This window comes from Vipera ursinii (genome assembly GCF_947247035.1).
Source record: "Vipera ursinii genome assembly, chromosome: 13".
NCBI lineage: Eukaryota > Metazoa > Chordata > Lepidosauria > Squamata > Viperidae > Vipera > Vipera ursinii.
Window position 1 is genome coordinate 18,904,387 of NC_139526.1, and position 24,690 is coordinate 18,929,076.

The 24,690-nt window shown below is 52.2% G+C and overlaps 3 protein-coding genes across 6 annotated transcripts; 1 reads left to right on the top strand and 2 right to left on the bottom strand.

Annotated features, from left to right (window-relative positions):
* Positions 1 to 47: 47 nt before the first annotated feature.
* Positions 48 to 10,278, bottom strand: TOP3A (DNA topoisomerase III alpha). Of its 2 annotated transcripts, none has more exons than XM_083372499.1 (19): positions 9,767 to 10,278; positions 9,444 to 9,503; positions 9,112 to 9,185; positions 8,867 to 8,942; positions 8,543 to 8,651; positions 8,188 to 8,331; positions 7,567 to 7,737; positions 7,381 to 7,481; positions 7,219 to 7,293; positions 6,809 to 6,891; positions 5,999 to 6,206; positions 5,484 to 5,669; positions 5,007 to 5,136; positions 4,273 to 4,386; positions 4,019 to 4,184; positions 3,259 to 3,402; positions 2,962 to 3,084; positions 1,632 to 2,311; positions 48 to 850 (listed from the first exon to the last, which is right to left on the bottom strand). In XM_083372499.1, the coding sequence occupies exons 1-19, from the start codon at positions 9,953 to 9,955 to the stop codon at positions 672 to 674; spliced, it is 3,012 nt and encodes a 1,003-aa protein (XP_083228625.1). In that variant the 5' UTR covers positions 9,956 to 10,278; the 3' UTR covers positions 48 to 671. The 2 variants fall into 2 exon arrangements, with proteins under 2 accessions (XP_083228625.1, XP_083228624.1); XM_083372498.1 differs by having other exon boundaries at positions 2,868 to 3,084; positions 3,215 to 3,402.
* A 980-nt stretch (positions 10,279 to 11,258) lies between these two features.
* Positions 11,259 to 18,939, top strand: SMCR8 (SMCR8-C9orf72 complex subunit; the record flags this gene model as incomplete). 2 transcript variants are annotated; one of them, XR_014493666.1, is made up of 4 exons in its annotated part: positions 11,259 to 13,642; positions 14,635 to 14,911; positions 17,965 to 18,087; positions 18,796 to 18,939. XR_014493666.1 is itself a non-coding variant. In XM_083372653.1 (2 exons), exons 1-2 carry the CDS (start codon positions 11,304 to 11,306, stop codon positions 15,086 to 15,088), a joined length of 2,793 nt encoding a protein of 930 aa, XP_083228779.1. In that variant the 5' UTR covers positions 11,259 to 11,303. The 2 variants fall into 2 exon arrangements, 1 of the variants encoding a protein (XP_083228779.1); XM_083372653.1 differs by lacking the exons at positions 17,965 to 18,087; positions 18,796 to 18,939 and having other exon boundaries at positions 14,635 to 15,088.
* SHMT1 (serine hydroxymethyltransferase 1) lies at positions 17,789 to 24,682 on the bottom strand. Of its 2 annotated transcripts, none has more exons than XM_083372655.1 (12): positions 24,299 to 24,682; positions 22,592 to 22,712; positions 21,776 to 21,921; positions 21,160 to 21,275; positions 20,858 to 21,018; positions 20,182 to 20,263; positions 19,652 to 19,864; positions 19,435 to 19,551; positions 19,044 to 19,166; positions 18,773 to 18,889; positions 18,222 to 18,332; positions 17,789 to 18,014 (listed from the first exon to the last, which is right to left on the bottom strand). In XM_083372655.1, the coding sequence occupies exons 2-12, from the start codon at positions 22,688 to 22,690 to the stop codon at positions 17,842 to 17,844; spliced, it is 1,458 nt and encodes a 485-aa protein (XP_083228781.1). In that variant the 5' UTR covers positions 22,691 to 22,712; positions 24,299 to 24,682; the 3' UTR covers positions 17,789 to 17,841. The 2 variants fall into 2 exon arrangements, with proteins under 2 accessions (XP_083228781.1, XP_083228780.1); XM_083372654.1 differs by having other exon boundaries at positions 22,592 to 22,721; positions 24,299 to 24,394.
* Positions 24,683 to 24,690: the final 8 nt, after the last annotated feature.

The following is a 24,690-nucleotide window of genomic DNA, read 5'->3' on the forward strand; positions in this document are numbered from 1 at the left end:
AGTACTGCTTATGTAGGACTGAATACCGGGACAAAGGCCAACCAAGGTAGCTTAAGCCATATATATATTTTAATTAAAAATAATAATAATTATCCACATCAGTTGGGAGCTGGGCAGCAGCTGCCTTCTGGATCATAAGAACATAGCACTGAGCAGGACAGGAAGGCAAGTTAGAAATATGAAAAGTTAAACTCTGCAGGGTTTTGTACAAATATATTTCCCTTTTGAATAAATTATTGAGGCTGAATGGGGCTTGTACACAGGAAATGTTTGCTCAGCTTTGAAATTAGATCCTCTAAGAAAGCATCAGTCCCACAATAAGTTCCAGGTGTTTGAGAAGCATCTCTTCCCCATTTAAATTCCCAAGGAGAAGAAGAGGTTTTAAAAATTAAACATCAACAAAGTGTTACAGTGTTTTGTCAACCTTGGGCCCCTTGAAGATGGGTGGACTTCAACTGCCAGAATTCCCCAGCCAGCCATGCTGGCTGAGGAATTCTGGCAGTTGAAGTCCACCCATCTTCAAGGTTGAGATGCTGGTTTCAAGTCTTCCACAACCCCACCCTTATTAAAAAACGTAAAGTGGAGGAAAGCCTGATCTTTCAGAAGTCCACGTTTGCAAGCGGGCCGTCTCCCTGGCCCATCGGCCTAGGCTCAGCGAGGGCCAGGCTGCTTCAATGATTTTGCGGACACCTGGTCTTGGTGTGGCCAGGCTGGTGGCAAACGCTGCACGTCCGTGGTCTTTTGAGCGGTGCCGTCAAAGAAGAATCGCCATCTGATCTTTTTGCCTTGGCCCCAGGGCCCCGGTTGGCCCACTCGCCCACGAAGTGGCCAGAAGGAAAGGTGGAGGGAGCTGCAAGAGGAGAAAAGGGTAAGATTAAGGGGAGACCTAAGTCACCCGAGAAAGGATTCTCCCCATTGCTGGAAGTTGTTCTCCTAACACCTCAAACCGTGGTGAAATTGAAGCCACAGCTGGAGAGGGCCATTAAGCAACTTCAAACTCCCAGCTGGCCAGGGTGGGATGTGGCCTCGAGAGACTGGGCTGACCTTTCCCATGGTGGACAGCTACATCCCCTGACCTCTCCTTTACTTCAAGCTCCTGCTGGCAATGCATCCCTGTCCTTTTGAGCTGGGGAAGGTCCCAAGCTGTAAGGGAAGCTCTTGAGATAAGTTTATTTAAAGGAGCATCAGCCAAACCGGGCTGTCGGGTCCAAGTCCACAGACACAGGGAGATCCACTCGAGTGCAGTTCTTTATTTGCTGACACCTACCAGACAGAATCTTGGTAGATTAAAATTGTAACTTTCAACCTTGGCAACTTTAAGACTTGTGGACTTCAAATCCCAGAATTACCTAGCCAGCCAGAATAGGATTAGGTCTCTTTAATATAAGGTTGTCCAAGTTTGGCAACTTTGTGGACGTCAAAATGCAGAATTCCACAGTGGAATTCTGGGATTTAAAGTCCACAAGTTTTAAAGTTGCTAAGGTTGGACGCCCCTCTTGACTTGAAATGCGCCTTCTTCCCAGGAAACCAAGGTGTTAACTGCCAATATTTGCCCCCCTTTCAGCTACACATCCCATCACGCCCACCCACCAATCCTGCTGCCAGCCCAGAGATGCCCACCCCTCACTCACCTGGCAGCACGCTCTCATCTGCCCACTCGAAAAAGCCGCATTGCTGCTCCCTCGGCTTGCAGCAGGTGTGGAATTGGCGCCCCTTGTTGGGTCCTTCTTTCTGGACTGTCCTGGTCACCGCAGGCTGCTCACACCTGCAGAGAGGGCCTCCTTGGCCAGCGCTGGCTCCGGGATTGGAGCCCGCCCTCTTGGGCCCTGCTGCGGATCTTTGCCCTGGCAGGGAAGAGCTGGGGGGCGGTGCCAGGAGCCCAGATGTCCCGTTCTTGGGCTCCTGCTGGTCAGACCACAGGAAGAATTGGCAGCTGCCGGTGTTGCATTTGTAAAACTGCCTGCCTTGGTTGGGCCCTTCTTTGCGGACGGTGAGAAGCAGGGCCTCCTCGCCACAATTGCACACCACAGCATTGTTCTTGTCCTCGTTGGTGAGCGCTGGAGTTCTGTGTGCGGGGGCAGGAGGGGGTGCCGAAGCAAGCACGCGCTGGCCATGGCTCTGGATCGCACCACCAAGGGAGCCAGGAGCTTCGCTGGGGAGATTCCTTGGCTGGGTTGGAATCCTGGCTGGTCCTTGCAGATACCTCAGATCTAGGATCTGCCTGAGGTTTTCATCGCAGCCACCGATGCAACCCACAAATTCGAGAGGCATCATGGCCGGGAGACTGCCTCGCTTGAACTTCAGTTTCAGCCTGCAGGAGGGAAGGGGAGCAATTAGCCCTGGACTACTGGCACTGCAGCCCAACAGCACGGAAGCTTCTGCTCGGCTCCTGCATCCAAGTGACCCCCTGGCCACGGACTTTGATCTCAAGATCTGTCCAGTGTTATTAAGATGTGAGAAAGGAAAGCGAGGGGATGCTTTCGTATCAATCAAGTCTGTTCAAACAGCTGCAATGAATAGCAATGGCACTTAGGACTTATATACCGCTTCACGGTGCTTTTACAGCCCTCTCTAAGCAGTTTGCAGAGTCAGCCTATTTGCCCCCAACAATCTGGGTCCTCATTTTACCGACCTCGGAAAGACGGAAAGCTGAGTCAACCTTGAGGATCGAACTCCTGGCAGTGGTGAATTAGCCTGCAATACTGCATTGTGGCCACTGGGCCACCACGGCTCTGAAAAAGAGGCTTCCCTCCAACCGGGGTGCTGAGGGCAGATCTTGCGCCTCAGGCAAGATAAATCTCCCCCCACAGGTTTCCTGAATTGGAGGGTGGGGACAGAGCAAATACTCAGCTGGAATGCAAACGCGCCCTGGATTTCCAAAGAGTGCAGAGCTCAGCAGCTTGGGACATTCCAAACGGCAGCAGAAACAAAGCCTGACGCCTCCCCTGTGCCGAGACTCACCGATGCACCGGGGGCGGCCTGCAGACGTCGCAGACAGAATCATCCTTGCTGACTTCCAACACGGAATCAGGAAACCAGACCGAGGATTTACAAGCAGGGTAGCCCAAGCAGCTGAGATAAAAGCTAGAGTAACACAGAGGAAACATCAGAACGAGCAGAAGAAACACTGACCAACGTGGGTCTGGTTGGCTCAGTATTTCTCCAATTAGCATTTTTTTTGTTTGTGTGGGTACAGTTGCTATAAAATATTCACTGTTTAAATCAGGAGCTTGTGATTCTTGTAGCAGGCCAACGCACCCTCCGTTCTTCCTGGTCTTCAGGATCATGTCGCAGTTGCACTGGGGGCATTTCCTAACCGGATCGGGCATCGCTGGGTAAATGTCATCCTCCTGGGCCACCTGGGTCATCTCCCCAAAATACTGAGCCAAAGCCTCATCCAACCTGAAAAGACAAAGGAAGCGGGCCTGTTTCTTCCTTCCATCACTTACGCCAAACAAAGGATCTGTGGATCTTAAACGTTTGTGCAGAAAATGTGGAAACATCAGCATTATTTCAGGAGAGATGTCTGAGACAATCCAGGGAGAAACAGCTTGTGGCTGTCCACGTGTTGTTGGATTGTATCTTTCTGTAACTCTTGTTTTAAACTGTCATTTGATTCTACTGTGTATTTATTTTGTTCCCTGCAGTTTTTTGGGATGATGGGCCGCTAAATTAATTTAATACATAAATTACCTAGCAGTTCTTTGCTTATACAGTCAGTTTTGATCAAGGCAGGATCTAAACACTGTTCCTAAACACGGAGACAGCAGCACCAACTCCATAAAATTCTGTCATCTATCTACTTTTTCCAATTTCTGGAACAGGTGCGTCCCTTACAGGTAGGAATCAAAGGTTTAAAGAGGGATTTCTTTGCAGCTTCTGCCGGCCTTTTAGCTGCCCTTCCTCTCCCTTCCCATCTGCTGCCAATCAAGCAGGCTGTAAAGCAGAGCCTGTCCAGGCAGGGGCTACAGCCCCCCACAATTTTCCTTGATTGGGGTGGGAATTTTTCAGCCCTCACTTTTTAGCCTTGGCCACGGCGGCCACAAAGACTTGCTTATACTTCTGGATCTGCTCTCGGAGCACGACGGACTTGTCCTTCTTCCCCTGGCAAATCAGTTTCAAGTCGTTCTCCAGTTCAGCTCGAAGATCCGGTTTGGACATCTCGTAGCCCATGGAGTCGTAGCCTGGGGGCAGGCGGAGAGAGGAGAGGGTGGAGGAAAGACTCGAGGGCAGAGCCAGGTTCCGGCGAAAGGTCACCGGGTCAGCTCTTACCTTCCACCAGCCCCATTCCCAGGTGTCCCGGAAGGAAGCGCTGGTCCGGGGTGAGCCCCACGTACATGCGGGACTTGATGGTCTCAATGTGTTCCGCGTGGGTGGCGTCAGTTCCTGAAAGCCAAGCATTCACACGAGCTCTCAAGGGTGGCACCAGTGGCCCAGGTTCCTTTGCTGCTCATAGCCCTTAAGTGCTTCTCAACCTCGGCCACTTTGAAGATGAGTGGACTTCAACTCCCAGAATTCCAGGCATCTCAAAGCTGGCGAGCTTGGGAGCACTTTTCAGCAACTGACCCTAAGCCCCACCTTCTGCCTTCCAGCGCTCAACAATCCCCGGCTGCATGCTGGGAACTGTAGTCCACGCTTACAAGCCATAGAGGAGAGCTTTGCGCACACCTGGCAATATTTGCAACCCGAGAAGGCTCGGTGCCCAGAGGCTAATTTAGCCCAACCTCAATTTCGTGGCCAGGATTCTTACAATCCTTAGCCCTTTTCTCCGTTACCACTCTCGGATGGATCACTTCTGCTACCAGAGACGTTTTCGTATCAGAGAAACGCTCTGCAGCAGGGAATCAAAAGGTTCTGGCAAAGAAACTGTCGGCCATGGGAATATCTTTAAGCCTTTGGCAAGGTGGGCAGCATACAGGTTTGATCCATAAATAAAAAGCAAACAAAATAAAACTCTGGAGATGAGCGAGAGAACACGTCTGGTCCACAGCTGGTGCAGAACTGACCGATGCCGTGTCTCTCCATCAGGGAAATAAGATCAGCTTCGGTGAGCAGCTGGGGCGGGCTGGTCTCCCCTTCCACCATCTCCACCGTGGTGGGCTGGAAGCAGGAGCCCTTCTCGTAGAGGGGGATAACCTGCAGAGTCGAGGGGAGAAAGGAGACAAGGGAGTCAGGGGCAACACAGGAGAGCCGAGAAAGGGGGGGGGGGAGAAATAAGAAAGGCATACGGTGGACCTCGACCCACGATTGAAATGGAATCTGCCCATGATGGACCCAAGTCATGATGGTCACAGAGTGGGTCTCTGGGGTGGTCTGTTGTCAATTTGAATGGCCGATAAGTGACTGTATGTTGAAGGCCACCCCCGTACTGATAACTCAAATGGGGACGACGAGTGAGTAGTAGTTTTTCTATCCCGCTCTCGGGATACTACAACCTCTCCTAAGGGGCTGACCCTCATCTGCTCACTATCAAGCGCTCGCACCTTGTCACTCCACCTTTCGTAAGGGTAAACGTCCAGGTAATTTCTGGCCAGGATCATCAGCCCGTGAGCCACGAAGCGCTCGCAGGATATATCGATCTCCACCGTGGTTTCCTGCCCCTTAGCATCTTCGGAGCAGCAGGCCAGGAAGTGGCGGACGATGAATTCATACAGGCGCTGGTCGTTGCCCTTGTAGGACAGAAAGAAAGAGGTCAAGGGGAGAGCAGCCGAGGAAACCTCAGGGGTCTTTTGCGGGAGGAGAAAGACGGGTGGGGGAGGGGGAGAAGCAGACTTGCACAGATGTTAGGATAACCCGCCTCTTCCCTACAAGCAGCAAGGAATTTGGCATACGCTTCCCAGATCTTCCCTCTCCAACTGAGAGTTTGCCTGCGATGCCCTCTGGAAATTCTAGGAACAAATACACTGGGAGGGAAGACTTTGAACCACGAGAAAAAACATTCCCGCCGAAAGCAAAGCTGCACCTGGTGCAAAGAGGCTCACCAGTCACGTGGACTCACCTGCAAATTACCGGCGTATTTGGTGGGATGAATGGGAGGGTGGGCCTGATCCGACTTTGCCCCCTGCCGGGGGGTTGGCCTGCCTCCGTCCAGGATCCTTTGAGCAAAGGCTCCCCAGTGGGGGTCCTGAGTCTGAAGCTGCACCAGCTGGGAGAGGTTTAAGTCTTTGGGGAAAATGTTGGTCTCTGTTCGGGGGTAACTTATGTACCTTAAAAGCAAGGAAATGGGGGGGAAAGTTAGTTTTTGAGAAGTGCTTTTTATGAATGGCCCACACAAGACCCAGGGGGACCCATGAAGCGTGCTGAATCCCATTGCTCCTTTGCTGTAAAAAAAAAGCCGCCTGTGTCACTTCCACTACCAAACTATTCTATTTTCAAAAGGAATCTCTTTTTCCACCCTCTGGGATGACGGGAAAGGGACTTGAATTATTTACTCAGAGTTACAGGCCGTTCCCACTAGGACACTGCAAAGCCTTGCTGTTCCTCCCATGACCCCTTGTGGGGCATTTGACAAGAGCTGCCCTAATGTCCCCCCCCCCATCACCTTTCTCAAAGCAACACACTTCCTTAACTCTCCCCTTAGGAGAGTTTTAAGCCTCCTGATCAGATCTGCTTTTATACAACCCATTGCTTAGTTGGGTTTCTAGCTTGCACCGTCTCCAAAGATGGGGGACAATGGGAAAGAAGAAATATTAAAATAAATCTTCCTGGTAAAAGACAAACCCCATAGAACTGAAATAGCACTATCCTATTAGCCCCTATCAGGCTTCATCCTATATGGAGTTACCCACAGAAGAACCATCGCTTTTACCCTTGGGTGTAGAGCTTCTCGGCAATCTTCATGGTTTCCTTGGCATTTATTTTCAGCTTACGGGAAGCCAGTTTCTCAAGTTCCTGCGTCAGAAGAAGATGAGGGAAAATGTGCTTGATTCCTCTCTGCCCATATAAAATTAACGGGATTCCTGGAATCAGGAACACGAGCATGGCTCTGCAGCACTTGAAAACTGGTGACTTCTCCCAACTCATCAACTAATCATCCCCATGCTTAAAGTATTAATTTAGGGAGAAGGCTAAGACATTTCTCCGATTTAGTCACTTCCTTCTCCTCTGAATGCCCCCCTTGAGGCTTCCAGAAGAGGCTCTCCCAAGGGGGTTTGGATCAGAAGCTGAGCTGAGAGCTCTTCTTCTGACTTTAACCGAATATTCTTTTCCACAGCGTACCACCGTGTCCAGCGGCAGAGGTCTCCATTTGCTCTTGGGTTTGCTTCCAACCTCCACAACGGTGGCCTGAGGATCCTAAGACAAAGGTGTGCAGAAGACAAGGTTCTTGATGGGTCCTTGCCAAGTGAAAAAGGAAGAAGGCTGGACGGACGGCTTACCTACCTCCATGCACATCTGGTAGAGGACAAGGCACGCCGTGTGGTTGAAGAGACGGTGCCTCTTCCAGCTGAAGTCCACAGTACCCTCTTCGTGGTCGTGAGTCACTGCAGGGAGGAGATATGAAAAGCAAATTCCTACATTTCTCAGTCCAGATGTTTCCCTGCTTGGGCTTCACGTTCTGGACCCTACCTTTAATTTTGTAGAATATTTCTTGAACGAAGGCTTGAATAGCTTTGAATCTTTCCACCACGAAGCCCAGGGTGGGGAACTGACAACTGCCGTAACTAATCAGTTGTTCTGCTAGCACTTCCGGGAAGATTTTCTGAAGCCTCAAGGTCTGGAACCGGGTAAAGGCAGCACCTGCTCAAAGAAGCAGAAAACCCAGGCCCAACATGGAAACTACAGCGGGCCCAGCCCTATTGGAAGAGGGGAGAATTACTGGACAGGCCCAGTGGAGCGATAGCAACTTCTGAAAAGCTGGCAACATTACAGCTTGAAGGAAAGTCACTTTAACCACCAGCAGAAAGTAAATCAAAAGGAAGTCTTTGGTTTTAGGAAAGCCAACTCACAAAGATTAAGCTATTCAGTTAGCTGTGGAAACAACCCATGTTTGGTTACATCAGAGGCTTTCAAACTTGGCCGCTTTAAGACTTGTGGACTTCAATTCCCAGAATTCCTCAGCCAGCATGAATTCTGGGAGTTGAAGTCTTAAAGCGGCCAAGTTTGGAGACCCCTGGGTTACATCATTCTCCTCCACATCTCAAGCCAGCCTTTGGGTCCATGGCCTGACCGCTCTGCTTTCCCTCTTACCTATTCTGAGGTCCAGCTCTTGCCTCACCTCCACAGCATCGCTGATGTTTGGATCTGGCTGGGTGAGATTCTCGCAAGCGGACCGGATAGCCCGGGGTGTGATCTCTGAGAAGCGGGCTCGGAAGACCTGCAGGTTTGGCTTCACTGCCCAAAGGAAGGTCCAAGAGACACCGAGTCAGGGGAAGCAAAGCAAAAGCAGAGAATGAAACCTGTCGGTGACTCCGAGGACCGTCTTATTCTCGCTCAATAGATAAAAACTCCACACGGCAGCTTGGCCAAAATTCCTGTCCTGGGGAATCACTTGAGGATTGTGAATTCTGAGTGCCCAGCCTTTCTTCACCCTCTCTCCACATACCTGCTTTGCACACCCGAATGATTTCAAAGCCAATGTTCTCCCCTTCGCGATCACAATCGGTCCAGATCACCAGAGCCTGGCACGGCTGAACCTCTCGCTCAAGGGTGCGCTGGAGTTGGTAAGAGGAGAGCAGTGTGAAAAAAAACAGGAGAAAGAGCCACTACAATTCTGAAATAACTGACAAGCCGGCAGTTGTCAATGGTATTTTATGTCATGTCTGTGGCTGGGCATAAGGCCCATTTGTCAGTCGGAGGTTGCAGCCACAGAAAAGGATGAAGGATGCCTTGCCTCCTATTAAAGCAAGAGGCTGCAGGCAACACAAACCTTAATGTCCATGTAGTTTTCAGGGCAGAATTTCTCAATTTCTGCATCGAAAAGGACCAGGGGGTTACAGCTATGCCTGTTGGAAGAGCACCAAAGAAAGGCACAGAGAGAAAAAAGCAAACATTTAAAGAGATACTACCTAGATTCTAAAAGACATTTGCGCCTATAATGACAATTACCTTGTTCAAAATCTGAGTATATAATTGCAGAAAGCTACTCATCCCTCCTGATCTGTCAGTACGTACCATTTCCGAAATGGTGCCTTGAAATCATGAGTCAGCAAGTGTCCGGACACAGATGTCATAATCAAAGTTACATTCTGCACAAAACAGAGAAAGACCCATTATCCTTGGTCATGCTGAGTGGGGTTTTGCAAAAGTGGATTCATATCTACAGTCTTTATTTTTCTTTATCCATTTAGATTCATTATTAAGATCACTCGGTTACATTGTTACATTTTTAATTAATAACTATCAATAAAGTAAAAGTCATCGATAACATCACTGTTATATCCACAATTATACACGTAGTGATAAAGAGGCACAGACAGAATTGTGGTGGACTGTTTGACACAAACCTGGTTAAACAAGCGATACTGGAATTCATAGATCTTGTTGAACTTGGACATTCCTTCCCTCTGCAAAGAAAAAACAATTCTAATCAACATGAAATTAGCTTAGCTAAGTAAACAAATAACCCATATGATACTCAGATAAATATCCTGTATGATTTTCGGCTCATTTTTTTAAACTGGGATTCAGATGAGCAAGTTGGATATTTATTTCAGCTTGAAATGAATCGGCTCCTGTCATTCGAGTCGAGCCATTCCAAACGTGCCGCTCAGTCTTCCCACTGACCAGAGGAAATCTCAAATCCAGGTCAGAAAGTTGCCTTTCCTACCCTCCTCATCCTGCTGTTCGAAAGGATGTCCGCAATCCCACGGGCTGCGTCGTTTTTCTCTGCCACACAGAGAACCTTCTGGAGGCTGCGAAGCGTCATGGTCTTTGCCGTCGGCCTGAACCAAAGGTTGGAGGACCAGGAGAAGACCCTCACGGTTCCCCAAGCCAGTCCTCTGGCCCGACCGAACATCCTAGGACCCGGCCGGCCGGCCCATGGTGGGGCAGCTCCTTTCCCAGGCAAGGGAGGTCTGTCGGCAAGGGGGGAGAACTCTGGCCCAGTCCGAAAGAGAGTGGATCCCTTCTTCGGGATGCAAGGCTCCTAGGGGGGGCTGGTCCCCTGAGTTGCCCCAGTCACAGAGGCGGGTGGGGAGACCCCCAATGTTCCCTGAAGCGGAAGCTCTGGCTCCCAGGGCAGCAGCCAGGGGTGCCCCTTCCCTCAGGAGCACCACCCGTCGGGGAGGGGGCACTGGGGGCTCAGGCGCCCGTCTCTCTCCCCTCCCCTCCCCAGATCCCCCAGTGCCAGGCTGAGCTCAGGCCCTTCTAGCCCCCCACCTGTCTGACCCCCCCCCCGCCTCTCTGCCACTGGATCTCCCCCTCCCCTGCTGCCCCAAGCCCAACCCAGCCCCCTCCTCTGCGCCCCCTTCGCCCGCAGGCCAGGGCCGCCCCCTCCCCCAACAAGCCCCTCCACGCCTGCCAGGCCCTCCGCCCCCCAGGGGCCCCTCCCCAGCGCAGAGGGGGGTGCGGGGGCTTTGGACCCGCTCCCCCTCCCCGAACCCCTCTCCCGTCCCGCTTCAGCTCCCAGCCGTGTTTCGCGCCCAGCGCCGTCGTAAGCGCCCGCGGCAAAGCGGATTGGCGGAGAGGCGGAGGGGGCGGCGCTTCGCTTGCTTTACGGCCCTGCCGTGCGAGGAAAGCCTCGGCGGCAGCGGGACGGGTATCCCGCGGCGATCGCGCGAGTTCGGGATCTCCCTTTGCGCAAGGGCAGGGGTCGGCAACCTCGGCTCTTTTATGACTCGTGGACTTCAACTCCCAGAATTCCCGAGCCAGCATAGCATAGCTGGCTCAGGAATTCTGGGAGTTGAAGTCCACGAGTCATAAAAGAGCCGAGGTTGCCGACCCCTGCGCAAGGGGAAGCGACCGCCGGCAGTAAATAAGCGTAGCTTTCGCTCAGCCCAGCCCACCTCTCAGGGTTGTTGTTCTGGGCATAAGCGGAGGTAGCAGTTGAGACGTGTCTGAAAAGGGCGGGACGCTCATCCAACCTTCTTCACGGTAATCATCGCGGTCTAACAGGCAGAACTACAAGACCCAGCGTGCCCTTCGGCCGGCCGCTTCAACTGGCCTCTTTTCAGCTCCGCCCCTCAAACCCTTCCCGTTAATGTCAGTCACTCCGGTCAGCCTATCGGTCGCTTCGGGCGGCGCCACTGCTTCCGGGGCGGAGGTCCCCGGTCACGTGACCCTAAGATGGCCGCCCGGCGGCGGCTGGGAGGCTGAGGCGGCGGCGGTTCCGGCGGGCCAGGCCGCGCTCCCCGTTGCCGGGCAGGATGATCGGCGCGCCCGACGTGGTGGCCTTCGCCAAGGAGGAGGCGGCGGCCGAGGAGGCGGCGGCGGCGGCGGCGCGCGAGCCGGGCCTGCCCGAGGAGTACTCGGTGCCGCTGCTGCCCGCGCCAGGCCGCGGCGCCCACCCGTGGTGCCGGCGGGGCGGCTCGGGGGGCGGCCCGGGAGGGGCTCCGCCACCCTTCCCGCGCGACTTCCTGCTGGTGGCCGAGTTCTCGGAGCAGGTGGGCCCGCAGCCGCTGCTGACGGTGCCGGCCGGGGAGGCGCCGGGCGGCTTCGACCTCAACTACTTCGCGCTGCGCATCATGTCGGTGGACTACCAGGCCTGCGCGGCGGGGGCGGCCCCGGGAGGCCCGTACCCGCGCCTGCGCTTCGCCCGGGACTCGCAGGTGGTGCTGGGCGACTCCAAGGCGGGCGCCTTCGCCTACGTGCACCACCTGACGCTCTACGACCTGGAGGCGCGCGGCTTCGTGCGGCCCTTCTGCCTGGCCTACGTGTCGGCCGACGAGCGCAAGGTCATGCGCCTCTTCCCCGAGCTCGTGGCCCAGTTCTCGGGCGCCTCCGAGGCGCTCAAGGCCGGCAACCGCAGGGCCTTCGCCCGCGAGCTGGAGAAGAAGCTGCGCGACCTGGACTACACCCGGGCCGTGCTGCACTGCGAGACCGAGCTGCAGAAGCGCAGCCTGGCCAAGGGCTGCTACTCCAGCCGGGCTATCGAGAAGGCCAACGAGCTGGCCAGCGTGGAGAAAGCCATCATCGAGCACCGTGACCTGCTCCGGCAGATCCGATCCCACCCGGCCAGCCGGCGGAAGCAGCCCAGCGGGCCTCCCTGTGAGCCTAGCGGGGAGGACGCCCAGCCGGAGTTCCCCGTTGATGACGATGCGTTGCCCCCGCCCTGTCCGCAGGGCTCCTACACCCCGAAGCTCATCCCAGCCAAGTCCAGCAAGTGCTTCGACAAGAAGCTGAAAACCCTCCAGGAACTGTGCGAGGAGCACTCCTTCCTCCAGACCCTCGACCGTTTGCATCGGATCGAGAAGATGTTCCGGGGTGACGTCTGCCACCTCCTGATCAGCCGCATCAGCAGAGCCCTGCTAAAGCAGCAGGCCTTTGCCGGCTTCCTTTTTGAAGACGTGTCTCTTCTGGATGAGGAACAGCAGGAAAAGCCCTTTGAAGTCGGTCCAGGACAGACCTTGGACCGTCCCAGCGTTGCTTGTTTGGAAAGCTGCCCAAGTCCTGAGATACTAGTTGACCTTGCCACTTACAAATCCAGTGTGGAGTCTGTGCTGATTAAGATGGACCCAGAGGTTGAAGAGAGCCAAGACCCAGAGATCCCCCACCCTGTCCCTTATGACAGTGTTGACCTTCTAGATGTTGAGCTGAAAGGGAGTGTCAGCAGTGGCGAAAGCATTGAAGTTTTGGGAACAGAGAAATCGGCCACAACTTCTGTGCACTCGGAAAGTCAGTCTGGCTTGCTACAAGCGCCACCCAGCCCCCCTGGAGTGAGAAACAAAGCCGCCAGCAACAGGACCATAAGCGGGGATAGCATTGAAGTCCTTAGCACCTGCCCCTCGGAGGCCCTGATCCCAGACGATTTTAAAGCGAGCTACCCAAGTGCCATTAATGAAGATCCTTATGGTGGCGAAGAAGAGGAAGGCTTCCTGTTCAACCGCGAGTTAAATCTGGACAGCACCGAAGAGGAGATTGAGGGCAGTCCTGTGCCTGAAGCCCCTCCGGGGGATGCTTCTTGCTGCAGTGGCAAAGAGAGCCCAAACCTCCTTGAGGGTCAAGCCAGTGGGCCTCCCAAACACGGCAGTGAGGATGGCGTGGTCAGCATTCCCCCACAGCCATACAGGCCAGGCGACGCGGGGTTTCAGGTGAACTTCACAGACTGCTCCCACGATGGGGTCCTGGGAGGCCTCCTTGCCTATGAACTCGATCCTCATTACCTTTGTGATGGCCGAGAGCCCAGTAAAACGAGTCTGGATAAATGCTCAGATTCCGCAAGTTTCATGAGCAGCGCAGCGTCCACCAACTCCGACAGAACTCCGTCCCCAGCTGCTCTCACGGGAGAAAAGTCCAAGAGAGCCGGGCAGAGCGCCTTGCGCTTCATCCGGCAGTACCCCTTTGCCCACCCTGCTATCTACTCTCTGCTCAGCGGGAGGACCCTGGTGGTGCTGGGAGAAGACAAGGCCACTGTGGAGAAGCTCATCACTGCCCTCTCCATTTTTGTCCCCAATTCTGGCGCTTACGCCAAGCCCGTGAAGCACTGGGCCACCTCGCCTTTGCAGATCACAGACTTTCAGAAATGGAAGCTGGTGGGGCTCCAGAGGTAACGTTTTGGCCACTTGGGCCTTCTCCCCAAATGTCCTCTCCTGGCACATTTCCTCACCATATCACCTCATGGAGAGACTTGCCTGCTCCTCCCTCCCCCCCTCCTGTCTCTGACCTTGCCGTGTTGAATGGCAAGATCTGAAATGGGTCTCTGCTGGTATTGGACTGGGCAGTGAGGTTTGAGAGTAGAAGGATGGTGTGGATTGGCATGTTTATCCTTTTTATATATAAATACCCTATTCAAATATGGCTTGAGGGATGTTCTTGATGCAACACTTGGTGGTCATAAGGAAGCTGGATAAAAAGGCGGGCCTGGTGAGCTGCAGTGAGAAATAAGGCTAGACTGGAGCTAGATGGCTGTTTATTTGGTTTCTGTAGTGGCCCATCTGAGCCAACGACTAGCAGGTGTGCCTGGCAGAACCAGGCAGTGCTCAGCTTCTTGTCTCCTGCCAACCGGCTGGTCAACTGACTGGGAAAGAGAAGGTTGCTGGTTTCCTGTGTCTGGAGAAGTAGTAAACTTGAACCCCTGCCTTAGGAGAAAGAGGAACTTGCCGTTCTGCTAAAAATCACCAATAACTTCCTCAGCTTTCAGTTGTTGGTGGACGTGGCCAGACTGCGATTTGAACAGCCACGTCATCATTTTATTTATGTAACCAATTGCTGTGTCGCCTCTGTTAAGTAAGCAAGGGAGGCAATTGTGGAGATCTGATCTCCCATTTCCTCTACTCTGTTCTAACAAATGCTGGGACATGGGGAAGGGATTCAGGTAAACATAGGTAAGGGAATTAACTGTTAAAAGGCAATAAGGTATCATATTGTTTAGCTAAGATCTCCCGAGAAAGTTGATTAGAGAAGAGCAGACATGCTTATAAAATCTCTTTTTAATAAAAGACATTCAGAGAGTTTAAGATCACTTCTCTTCGCTCTGTCTCAAGGGCCCTTTTGCCTTCCACCCTCCCCATTTGCACCTGTTCTTTCTCCTCTTTCCAGGTCAACCTCTCCAGGTGGCCCCAACATGATGCATTCTCTCAGCCGATACAGCCGATACATCAGCGTGCTGGACGCCGACCACAAGACCCTCCGCTGTCCGCAGTACCGAGGGAACCTGATCCTCCGGCTGGCTGACCACCGCACCCAGATCAAGCGGGGGAGCACCTACCACGTGCACGTCCAGACCCTCCTCACCCAGCTCTGCTCCAAGGCCTTCCTCTACGCTTTCTGCCATCACCTGCACCTCCCCATCCGAGAGGGAGAGACGGAGGACTCTGTGAGCGCACGGCGGGAGAACTTCTTGAAAGTCCAGCTGGGTCTGGCAAACGAGGACCGCAAAGTGGTCCAGTATCTGGCTGAGCTGCTGAAATTGCAGTACATTCAGGATCCCATCCGCGGGGTTAGCCCTGTGCTCAGGTTCGATTATGTGCCCAGCGCTTTGTACAAAATTTAGGTGGCATCCAGCCTGTCCTGCCAATGTCCCTCCTCATCCCACATTCGTCTGTGTCCATTAACGCTTCCATGGTTCCAGGACTGTCCTGTGAGCGTGTGGGAATCCTGGGAACGATAAGAGAGTAAAGTGAGACTCCAGACATTTGGCACCACTGCCAGGTTGCTCTTAAAAGGCAGGAGAATGGCATTGTGCAGAGCGGCAGGAAACCTCTTGAACGTGACGGGCAATCATGGGAGACCTGGGACACCGTGTTTGTGAGCAAGTTCTTCCTGTTGGATCGTTTGCAGATTGGTGGGGTTATGGCGAGTGCATTTCCTCGCATGTGGGATAATATCCCAACTAATGTGAATTATTTGGGCAACTGGCTGTCACACTTGAAATGAAAGAGGCCTTGTTGGTTTCACCTCCCTCTTTTGAGCATAGGGAAGTGTTCGGAAACCAGATATAAACTCTCTGATTCGCTGAGGCGGCTTCAGGGGTGGAATTTCAGCGGGTGCGAAATCTGTGTGGTGAGGTGGGGGTAGACGATGTGATTCAAAACGGAAAGTCACTGTTGCGTTGTCCTTTTGAATGAGGAGAGGCTGCAACTCTGAAGACTGTTGAGGTGGTCCAATGTTGAGGATGTGAATACGGGTGGCCCGTGCTTAACAATCTAATGTGGCTTGGTTTGGGGGCAGGACAGAGCCTAAAGATTGCCCAGAGTGTCAGCTACAATTTTTCTAACCCTCTTGTGTTTCCCATAATCTGACACCTGAGGGTTTTGAACCCCCAAATGGACTGGGTTAAGTTCTAATGACCTGGCCAGCGTAAGCCCTTCAAAGATAAAAAATGTTCCTTTGTTCTAGATGGTGGCATAGATCTTGGGCTAGCAAAAGAAGCTGTTCAAACAGACCTTAGTTTGGTGGCTAACAAGATTGCAGATTGAGATCTTTGCTGTTTGCCCTTGAAAATATTCCATCTGGCGCTGAAGGCATGCCAGTTTCCCCTTCTGTGGCATGTCAGATTGCACAAGACTGGCTTGAGAAAGCTTTCTGGAGAGGCCTTGGCTTGCTCACTTGAAAAAGATTTCCAAGGCGTCAATTTCTTGTTCCACCCAACGAAACGTTTGGGGAGAGTTGGTTGCGTTGCCAGTTTCATTGATGTCATCTATACTGGCACAGCAATAAAGAATTTTATTTCAACAAGACTAGCTAGCAGGTTTGGAAGGGAGTGTTCAGTTTCTGGGCATATTTAAGGGATACTAAAACTTGTCCGCCTGTAACCCCCAAGAGTTGGTTAGAAAGTGTTATCTAGTTCTTTAGGCACCGGTGTTTGCAGAGGGCATCTTTGACTTTAGGACAGTTTCTCAACCTTGGCAACTTGAAGATTGGTGGACTTCAACTCCCAGAATTGCCCACATCTCGTAGTAGCTAAGGTTGAGAAAGGTTGCTTTAGGAGACCGCAGCTTGGAAGCCGGGCGGCTCTGCCCATCCGGGGCCATCGTGCCTTTCGAGAACAATCTGGAGTCGCTCCTGCATGAGTTGATCTGGTGCTGCTGACTGGCCTGCCCTTGTAGTATTTGTAGACGTAGCACTGCCCTTCCGGGGGTCCCTGGAGAGTAAAGGCTCCCCACCCAAGAATCGTTCGTCTTATTGCCCATTCCTGCACCGACTTTGTCACTCCCTGCTGACACCTGTCACTTTCGAAGCCACGTCTCTCATCTCTGCATGTTTGGTTTTCTGGTTTGGCCCCAGAGCTTTTGTGCAGGCAGCGCTTAGGAGGCAGTAAAAACTGGGAGCTTTCAGAGAAATCCAGGCAGCCGTTGCGCATTCGTGCTATTAAGTCACATCCTGAACAAGAACTGGATGAAATAATGACTATGACTTTAAAAAAAAGTGTATATTTAAAAAAGGAAATTATTTATTTGGGCACAACTATTTTTTGAAATACAAATATATATATATATATATATTATTGTATTTTTTAAAGCTTATCTAATCCATGCACTCGTGGTAAAATTCTTAATTTTATTGTGCTTAGTAATAACTGTCCTGACAGTATGTTTGAGCTTGTGCATCTAGTACAGTGAAGGCAACCGTCAGTGGTGGGGAGATTAAACCGCAAGTGGGTAGTTGTTGGTGTCAAATATGTTGCTCAGCTTGTCATTAAAAGTGCCCCTTTCCTTGAATGACACATCTGCTCTTTGGAAACTGAAAGTAGAAACGGTGGGACAAGCTCAGGTGTGCAAGAGTAACCCCCCCCCCTCCATTGTTTGGCTTCCTACTTCCCTCCATGGCCAACCACAAGGTTTCTTGGAAAGGCTGCGAGGTGAACAGAAGGCCCTCTCCTGCTTAAGCCGTTGTCATCTCTATAAATTGTGGCAATAAATTCTGTAACTTAATGCAAAACAGTTTGAAGAACAATTTCCCCCCCTAAATGGCCAATTTCTCTCCAAAGATGCTTCTCCTGTTCCACCAATAGGGTGTTTTTTTCTGCTAAGAAGTCTAGATAGCATCTGCTTGAAGGTAGTGCTACCTGGGTTTGTGTGTGTGTGTAATAATGGGCTGTCATTAATCATTCCAGAGAGGGTGGTACTAACATTTGTGCCATTTCCTTCCCAGCTCTGGTGCATTTTTCTTCTTAAAAAGGGGGAGGAAAAGAATTGCCTAAAAAGCAGATTATAAAAGCAGAAGCCGACCCAAGGGAAACCAAAGGGCATTGAAGGAGGAGGGTCCCGTGGCAAGAGGGCAGCTGCCATTCCAGATGTGGCTCCTTTACAAGACAGGCAAGCCGGGAAGCGGGAAGGAATCGGCGAAGGTCTCCACCTCCTCCTTGAGGGACCTCAGCAGCCCTTGATACTTCTGCTCCGTCACCAGCTTCTCTTTGAATTCTTTCAGGGTGGCTTTGGGGCTCATGTCGCTCTGCACCTGTAGAGTGAGCTCTATACCTGTATAGGGAAGACAGACACCTGCGTGAGCTTAAGCACCTCAGTGAAATGAGACGCCAGACTGAATAATAGGGTAAATTTGGATTCAACTCCCAGAATTCCTCAGCCAGCGCATCCCCCTTCCCACTTTTCCCAGGATTTGCACCATAACTGTTTGGCCTAAGAAAGGGGAAGAGGGCAGGCACACAGGTACAGTGACCACCCCACCTCTGTGGATGAAGTGAGCGACTTTCTTAAAGTCTTCTTCCAGGAATCCTCGGGAGGTGAGAGCCGGAGTTCCCAATCTCAGCCCACTGGGACGCAGAGCACTTTTGTCTCCTACAAGGAGGGGGGGAAATGGGGATTAAATTGCAGGAAAGGAAGCTGGTTGGATTTTTAAGTAGACATCCACGGGTCAATCATTCTTGCGAGCAGCTGCAGGGAGACGGTCTTTTGGTCTTGAAAGTCTACGTTAAACTGACTTGTGTGGCCGTATTCCAACTTGCCTCGTTGCTATTAGCATGGGGATGCAGGATCTTGGCTTTTAGATTTAGATATCTCCCAGTTCCCATCTCCTAGCCAAGGCAGACCCCAAAGATGGGAACTAGGACTTCCAGAATTGAGATCCCATGTTCCTCGACCACTAGGCTTGGGGTCACTATTAGCCACTGCATTGTTTTCACTGTGTAAGAAGGTGCAAGTGGCAAACACCAGCCAACCACCAAAGCTAGCAAAACCGCTGGGCCCAAGCACATCCCTCCTGGCTGAGCCTCCCTCACCTGGACAGGTGTTCTTGTTGCAGGCAATGGAGCAGAGCTCTAGGACCCGTTCAGCTCGCCCCCCATCCGTGCCCCGGTTGCGCAGATCGACGAGGATCAAGTGGTTGTCGGAGCCCCCTGCAAGGGGAGCCAAAACAGCGGCTGAAGGGTGCCACGAAACCCCATCATCCCAGGGAGCCCTGCATGCTCTGGAGAAGACACCAGAGGACATTTACTTGGAAATAAAGCTCGCAAGGTGGGGAGATTGTCCCGGAGGGGATTATTTTCTTACCGGTGACGACGTGGTATCCCAAGCTGGTGAGAGTGGCTGACAAAGCCTTGCAGTTGGCCACCACCTGCTGCTGGTAGGTCCTGAATTCGGGAGTCATGGCTTGTTTCAAAGCCACAGCAATCCCTGTCCCGACATTCCCCCCAAGAATGGAAGATGGATTAAGTAGTGCCTCTGTACAGTAACACCCCTGGGACACAGACTGAGGGGTTGAAAAGCCACCTGGCCATAAGGAATGGACTTTGCAAGACCTGCGGTGAATTAAGCCCATTTCCCAAACATTTTGTTGCCCTGAGCGCGAAGGAAGCGGGCAAAGAAATGCTGGCCAATTCTTCCTCCTCCCCCCTCCCAGTTCACAGGATAGGATTTTGCTTTTTTCTCATGGACAACTCACCTGCAATTGCGTGATTGTGAGGGCCCCCCTGGAGACCAGGGAAGACAGCCTGATTGATGAGACTTTCCAGGTTATATGGGACCTCCTTCCCTGTTTTGGGGTCAACGCTGCGGACACCTGGAGAAAGGAAGAAGGGTGCTTAGAAGATGCTGGAGGCCTCCAAGGGTTTCAGCACAGGAGGATGGTGCGTAAGGTCCCTGCTCGCTGCAACACTCACCTTTCCGGTAGAAGATCATGCCAGCTCGACAGCCCCGCAAGGTTTTGTGGGTGGTGGTGGAGACCACGTCACAGTGCTGGAAGGGAGAGGGCACCACGCCGGCTGCCACCAAGCCGCTGATGTGGGCCATGTCAGCCAAGAGGTAGGCGCTGTTCTCATCTGCGATCTTCCTCATCCTGGCATAGTCCAAATTCCGGGAGTAGCAGCTGACCCCTAGGGTGGGAGAGAGGGCGAGGGTTACTCAAGGGGGCTACAGGGAAGGAGATGCCAACGGCGTCCCAGGCTTGTTTCTAGGATGGAGCTCCTCCTGATACGGAAAGCCCTCACCCTGGAAAATTAAAAGAGAAGCATTTTCTCCTCACTGACTCGGTCTTCATAACTCTGCATGTCAAATGTACTCCTGTCATTTTGGTCCCTGGGACTTCCTGAAGCTGTGGTCCTCACACAAGGGAAGCACAATCTGGGGATGGGTGCCCAGGCCCAAGCAGATGATCTCTGAGTAACCCCGGGGAGTGGAGAAGGCGCCTCACCTGCAATGATCAGCTTTGGATGAAACAGACGGGCGTTCTCCTCTAATCGATCATAGTCGATGTAGCCCGTTTCGGGGTTGACCTAAAGCCAAAAGAAGAAGTTAAGAGGGGTGCTTCCAAAATAAGGGGAGGGGGGCATGACAAGCCAGAAAAGTCTCGTGGCAAATACACTGAGTGTCATATGTGCTATCTTCATCTCTGCGCTTTGCTGGCATCCAGTCATACATTTTTAGGGGGGAGAGGGTAATGGAAATGTACAGAGTAGAGATGAGAGGGAAGCTGGGGTGTGAGAAACGGTTATTCCACTCTTCAGGGACACCTAGCCTGGTATATGAACTGTACCAAGTGGCTTCAAACATCCAAGCTGTTCCCAAAACACCTACACGGCACGCCATTGGACAGAGATGGACTGGCCAAGGGGGAGAAGAGGGGAATAATATAACGCTTTGCGCGGGAACTTTAGATCTAGCCTTTCTTTCACTGCAACCACTTAGCCTTAGTAAATGTACCTGTCCCTTCAACCAAATGGAGTTGAGGGTCTTTCTTTCCTAGGGTGAAGGGCTGAGGCAGGCCTGACATTGAGGCTCCCCCCACCTTTCAGGAGTGTGCAAGTCTGAACTTCACACAAACTCTGAGCCAATTTTCCACAGGTAGTGCTCTCTCTCATGGAGCTCACCTTGTAAGGCATGGACTCAAAGAAGATGGAGGTGGCAGAGATTTTCTTCTTGTCGGTCATGAAGCCATGTGTGAGGTGACCCCCATCTGGCAGATCCAAGCCCATGATCCTCCCGTGGGGCTCGACCAGGGCAGCGTACACGGCAAAGTTTGCGGGGGACCCTGAAACAAAGGCACCCAGAGACAGCCACACTGAGTCATGTTCAAACTCTGATCGGTCCGATTAAAATAGCCATATTGTGTGCATATTGACTGCCACTGACGGGCACTCTACGGTCCATTTCAGAAGAGCTTGCGAAATACCTGAATAGGGCTGCACGTTAACACCCCACTTCTGTGGGTCTAGCCCATAGGCCTCCAGGGCTCTCTTCTGGCAGAGTCTTTCCAACTCATCGACAAATTCTGTCCCACCGTAATATCTAATAAAAAATAGATGGAAACTTTAGCCAAAGTTTCTCAAATTGCAGCAACCTTAAGACGTGTGGACTTCAACTCTGCTGGCTGGGAAACTGGGAGTTGAAGCGCACACGTCTTAAGGTTGCTAAGGTTGAGAAACACTTTTGGAATATGTGCATTTATATAGGGAGAAATCTCTGAAGACCCTTAGACCGCCAGCCGAGCAAAGCCACACAGCCACAGAGAAGGCTGCACAGGTTTCAGAAAGCATCCATGCGAAGAGACTGGAAGATTGTAGACCTGATCATCATTTTACCCACTAACGTATCCAACATAGGACCAATAATTCTGGAAATTTAAGTGTCCTGTATCAACCACGTGAGTAGGGCAGGGGAAAAAATAGTTTGCCCCTAGCATCCCCTTTACAGGCCTCAGATGCAGGCTGGGGGGGGGGGGCTTAGTCTAGTAGTCAAAGGGCCTTCTTCAGGTCTTCAACCCAGACCCCCGTCCTTCCCAGCCCCACCTTTGCCCCGGATATCCTTCTGAGTATTTGTTGTTCAGGCAGGAGCCCAACGCCTCCAAAACGGCTCGGCTGGCAAAGTTTTCAGATGCGATCAGCTCCAACCCAAGTCTCTGTCGCCTTTTCTCCTTCTTGATAATATCGTAGACCTGGGGAGGGTGAGAAAGAGGGCTTGCTGGAAGGGGTTGAGGGGGTGTCGAGTTGGTGGGAAGGCAGAGGGCTAGGCACGCACACCCTTCCATAGAAAGGAAGTTCACCACGAGTCCCCAGGTGGATTCTAATTTTCCCAAATAAGTAACAATATGTCTTGCTTTGCATGGGGGCTCCCTTGAATATCTGGTTTGATCAGCTGGCATGTTATCTTTGTAACTATTCCTGAACCTTCCTTTTGAAAGATGTCTGAAGTGCAGATATAAAATTCCCTGAGTGAGTCAATTATAGCAGTTCAGGAAGGTGAACCAATATTCCTTTTATGCTCTTCCTGGATAGCCGGAGGGGAGAACGGGGGCGTTCTCTGGAGTTACCCACGTGAGCTGCACCAGCAGTGACATTGCAGCTCATCCAGGCTGTTTACTCAGAAGAACCATCGATTGCAACAAACCAACTTTGGAACACGTCGTTCTTGCTGCTCTTATTCCCTACGCAAGGTTGAAATGTGTGTCAACCTGGAAGAGCTGAGCCAGCTTAAAAACCTTCAAATGAACGTCACACTGCCGGTCAGTGGCCTCTGTCCACCCCCACCCTCCCGGATCAATACATCCCTCTCTGAACTGAGGCCACCAGCCGAAGCAGCAGCAGGCGAACTGACAAGCGACCTACCTCGGGGTCATTGGTGTCCAGGGCTTCCATCACCATCTTGTTGTGAGAGTGCCAGAGGTCCTTGGTGACATGGTCTCCACCCGCCTTCGTGTTGGCCATGGCAGCTGAAAGTACTAGGAGCCTGCAAAAACTTAATTTTGTAAAAAAAACAACAACAAACCACCGATGCTACATCTCACAAAATATTTTGCAATGTAGAACATTTTGCATTCCATTACCGCCCTCAAAAAGGCTATGATTTAAGGCTCTTCAAAAGAGAGTTATAAGATGGGAATCAATGCGAACCAGTTATTTCAGTAGTGAGATGGATGATGTCAAATTGGATGGATGGATGGATGGATGAATGAATGAATGAATGAATGATTCTAAACATCTAGTAAGCGAGGGGGGCAGACCTGCAGCCCATGTTGTGATGTTGCGGCTTGGTTCCCAGTGGCCAGATTCACATGCCACACCAAACCACCAAGGGTAGTTTTGCCTCCTGCCTCGTCTGAATCTGGATGGTTTGGGTTAGAACAGAGCTTCATACCCTGGCCAACTTTTAAGAGGTGGACTTCAACTCCCAGAATGCCCATATGCCAGGAAGTGAAGTTGCTAAAGTAGAGAAAAATTGGTTTAGAAGATTGCATGCATTCATCCCAATTTTTGTGCAGCGCACGGTGCTTTTGAGCAATCCTCTCTTTAGCATGTTGTGTGAATAGAGCCTTTTTTGGGGGGGGGGGATGGAGAAGGGAAGGAGGCAGTTGAATCAGAGTCTTTCTGGACAACAGCCAAATCAGCAGCTGCAGAAGAAGAGATCTGGAGATGCCTCCCAGGAGAGCAGGAGGCCCTGAAGCAGGGTTGCCCAACTTTGGCGACTTTAAGCTGGCTGGGGAATTCCAGGAGTTGAAGTCCACAAGTCTTAAAGTTGCCAAGGCTGGGCACTCCTGCCCTAAGTGATGCCCTCCATGACAAACCCAGCGGCTCCCCATCAGCTGACCCCAATCCGTCACTCCCTCCCGGCATTGCTGCCTAGACAAAGAAGGCTTGTCTTTACCACTTCAAGTTATTCATTAACTTTTCCAAGGGGAGCAAATGTCTCTGGGAAGCTCCCTGTCCTGCTGTAATCCAGCGTTGAAATTCTGCCTGGCGTCAAGTTCTTCCTAACCTTCCGCTGACAGGCCGGAGGCGGCAGGAACCCCAATGTGAAGGGCACCAGACGGACTGCCAGGCTGCACGTAACTTTCCGTGCAAAACCTTTTTTGCTCAAGGCGGGTCCGACATCTCAGAAGTGAATATGAATTTGGTGCACGGCTTCTAATGCTGCAACCCTGCAATCTGACCATATAACCAGCAGCTTCGCTACCGTTATCACCTTATTTATTTTGCATAACCGCCTGCCTCCCTGTCCCCTTGCTACACTCCGGATCCTCTGCGCACAGTAGCCAGATTGCGCTCTCCAGGCAGGAGAAAAACAGGCTGATCCAGAGGCAACGTCCTGAAGCTCCCAACGATCTGCAACCGCCCCGAGCTGAACATGACAGCCTGGCGGGGCTCCGGGGCTCTGGTTTGGCAACAGGCAGGGGAGAGAAAGCAAGCGTGACCTGTTGAATTTCCGCCTGTTATTGCAGAGAAGTAGCCCTGCAGGAAAGGGCGAGAGATCCTACAGGGGGAAAAAAGAAGAAGGCTTCTCCTCCCCACCCCAACCCCGCAAACCATAGCACTCACTGGGATCCTCGGTGCGACGGCGGACACCCCCGCGAAAAGAGGCGCCTCCCTGCAGACTCCGGGCTTAAATCCACGAGGCCCCGCGCGCTCGGGGGATGCGACGTTCAGCACTTTCTGCCCCGCGCCGCAGCCAATCAGCGCGCTCGCCTGGCCCTCCCGGCGGAGCCTATCGCGGCGCGTCACAGCCAATCAGGATAAAGCAGCTCGGTCCGCCTCCCGCGCGCGCAAAGAGATGCGCGGGTGGCGCAGGATAACTCTGGATCCCGCGGTCTGAGATTTTTTTCCCCCCACTTTTTCTCCAGAGAGTTCAGATCAAACTAATAATCCAAGAAGAAAGGTTTCTGCCTGTATTCGTTGTGCACTTGCCCCACCTGGAAGCAAAATTGTTGCGG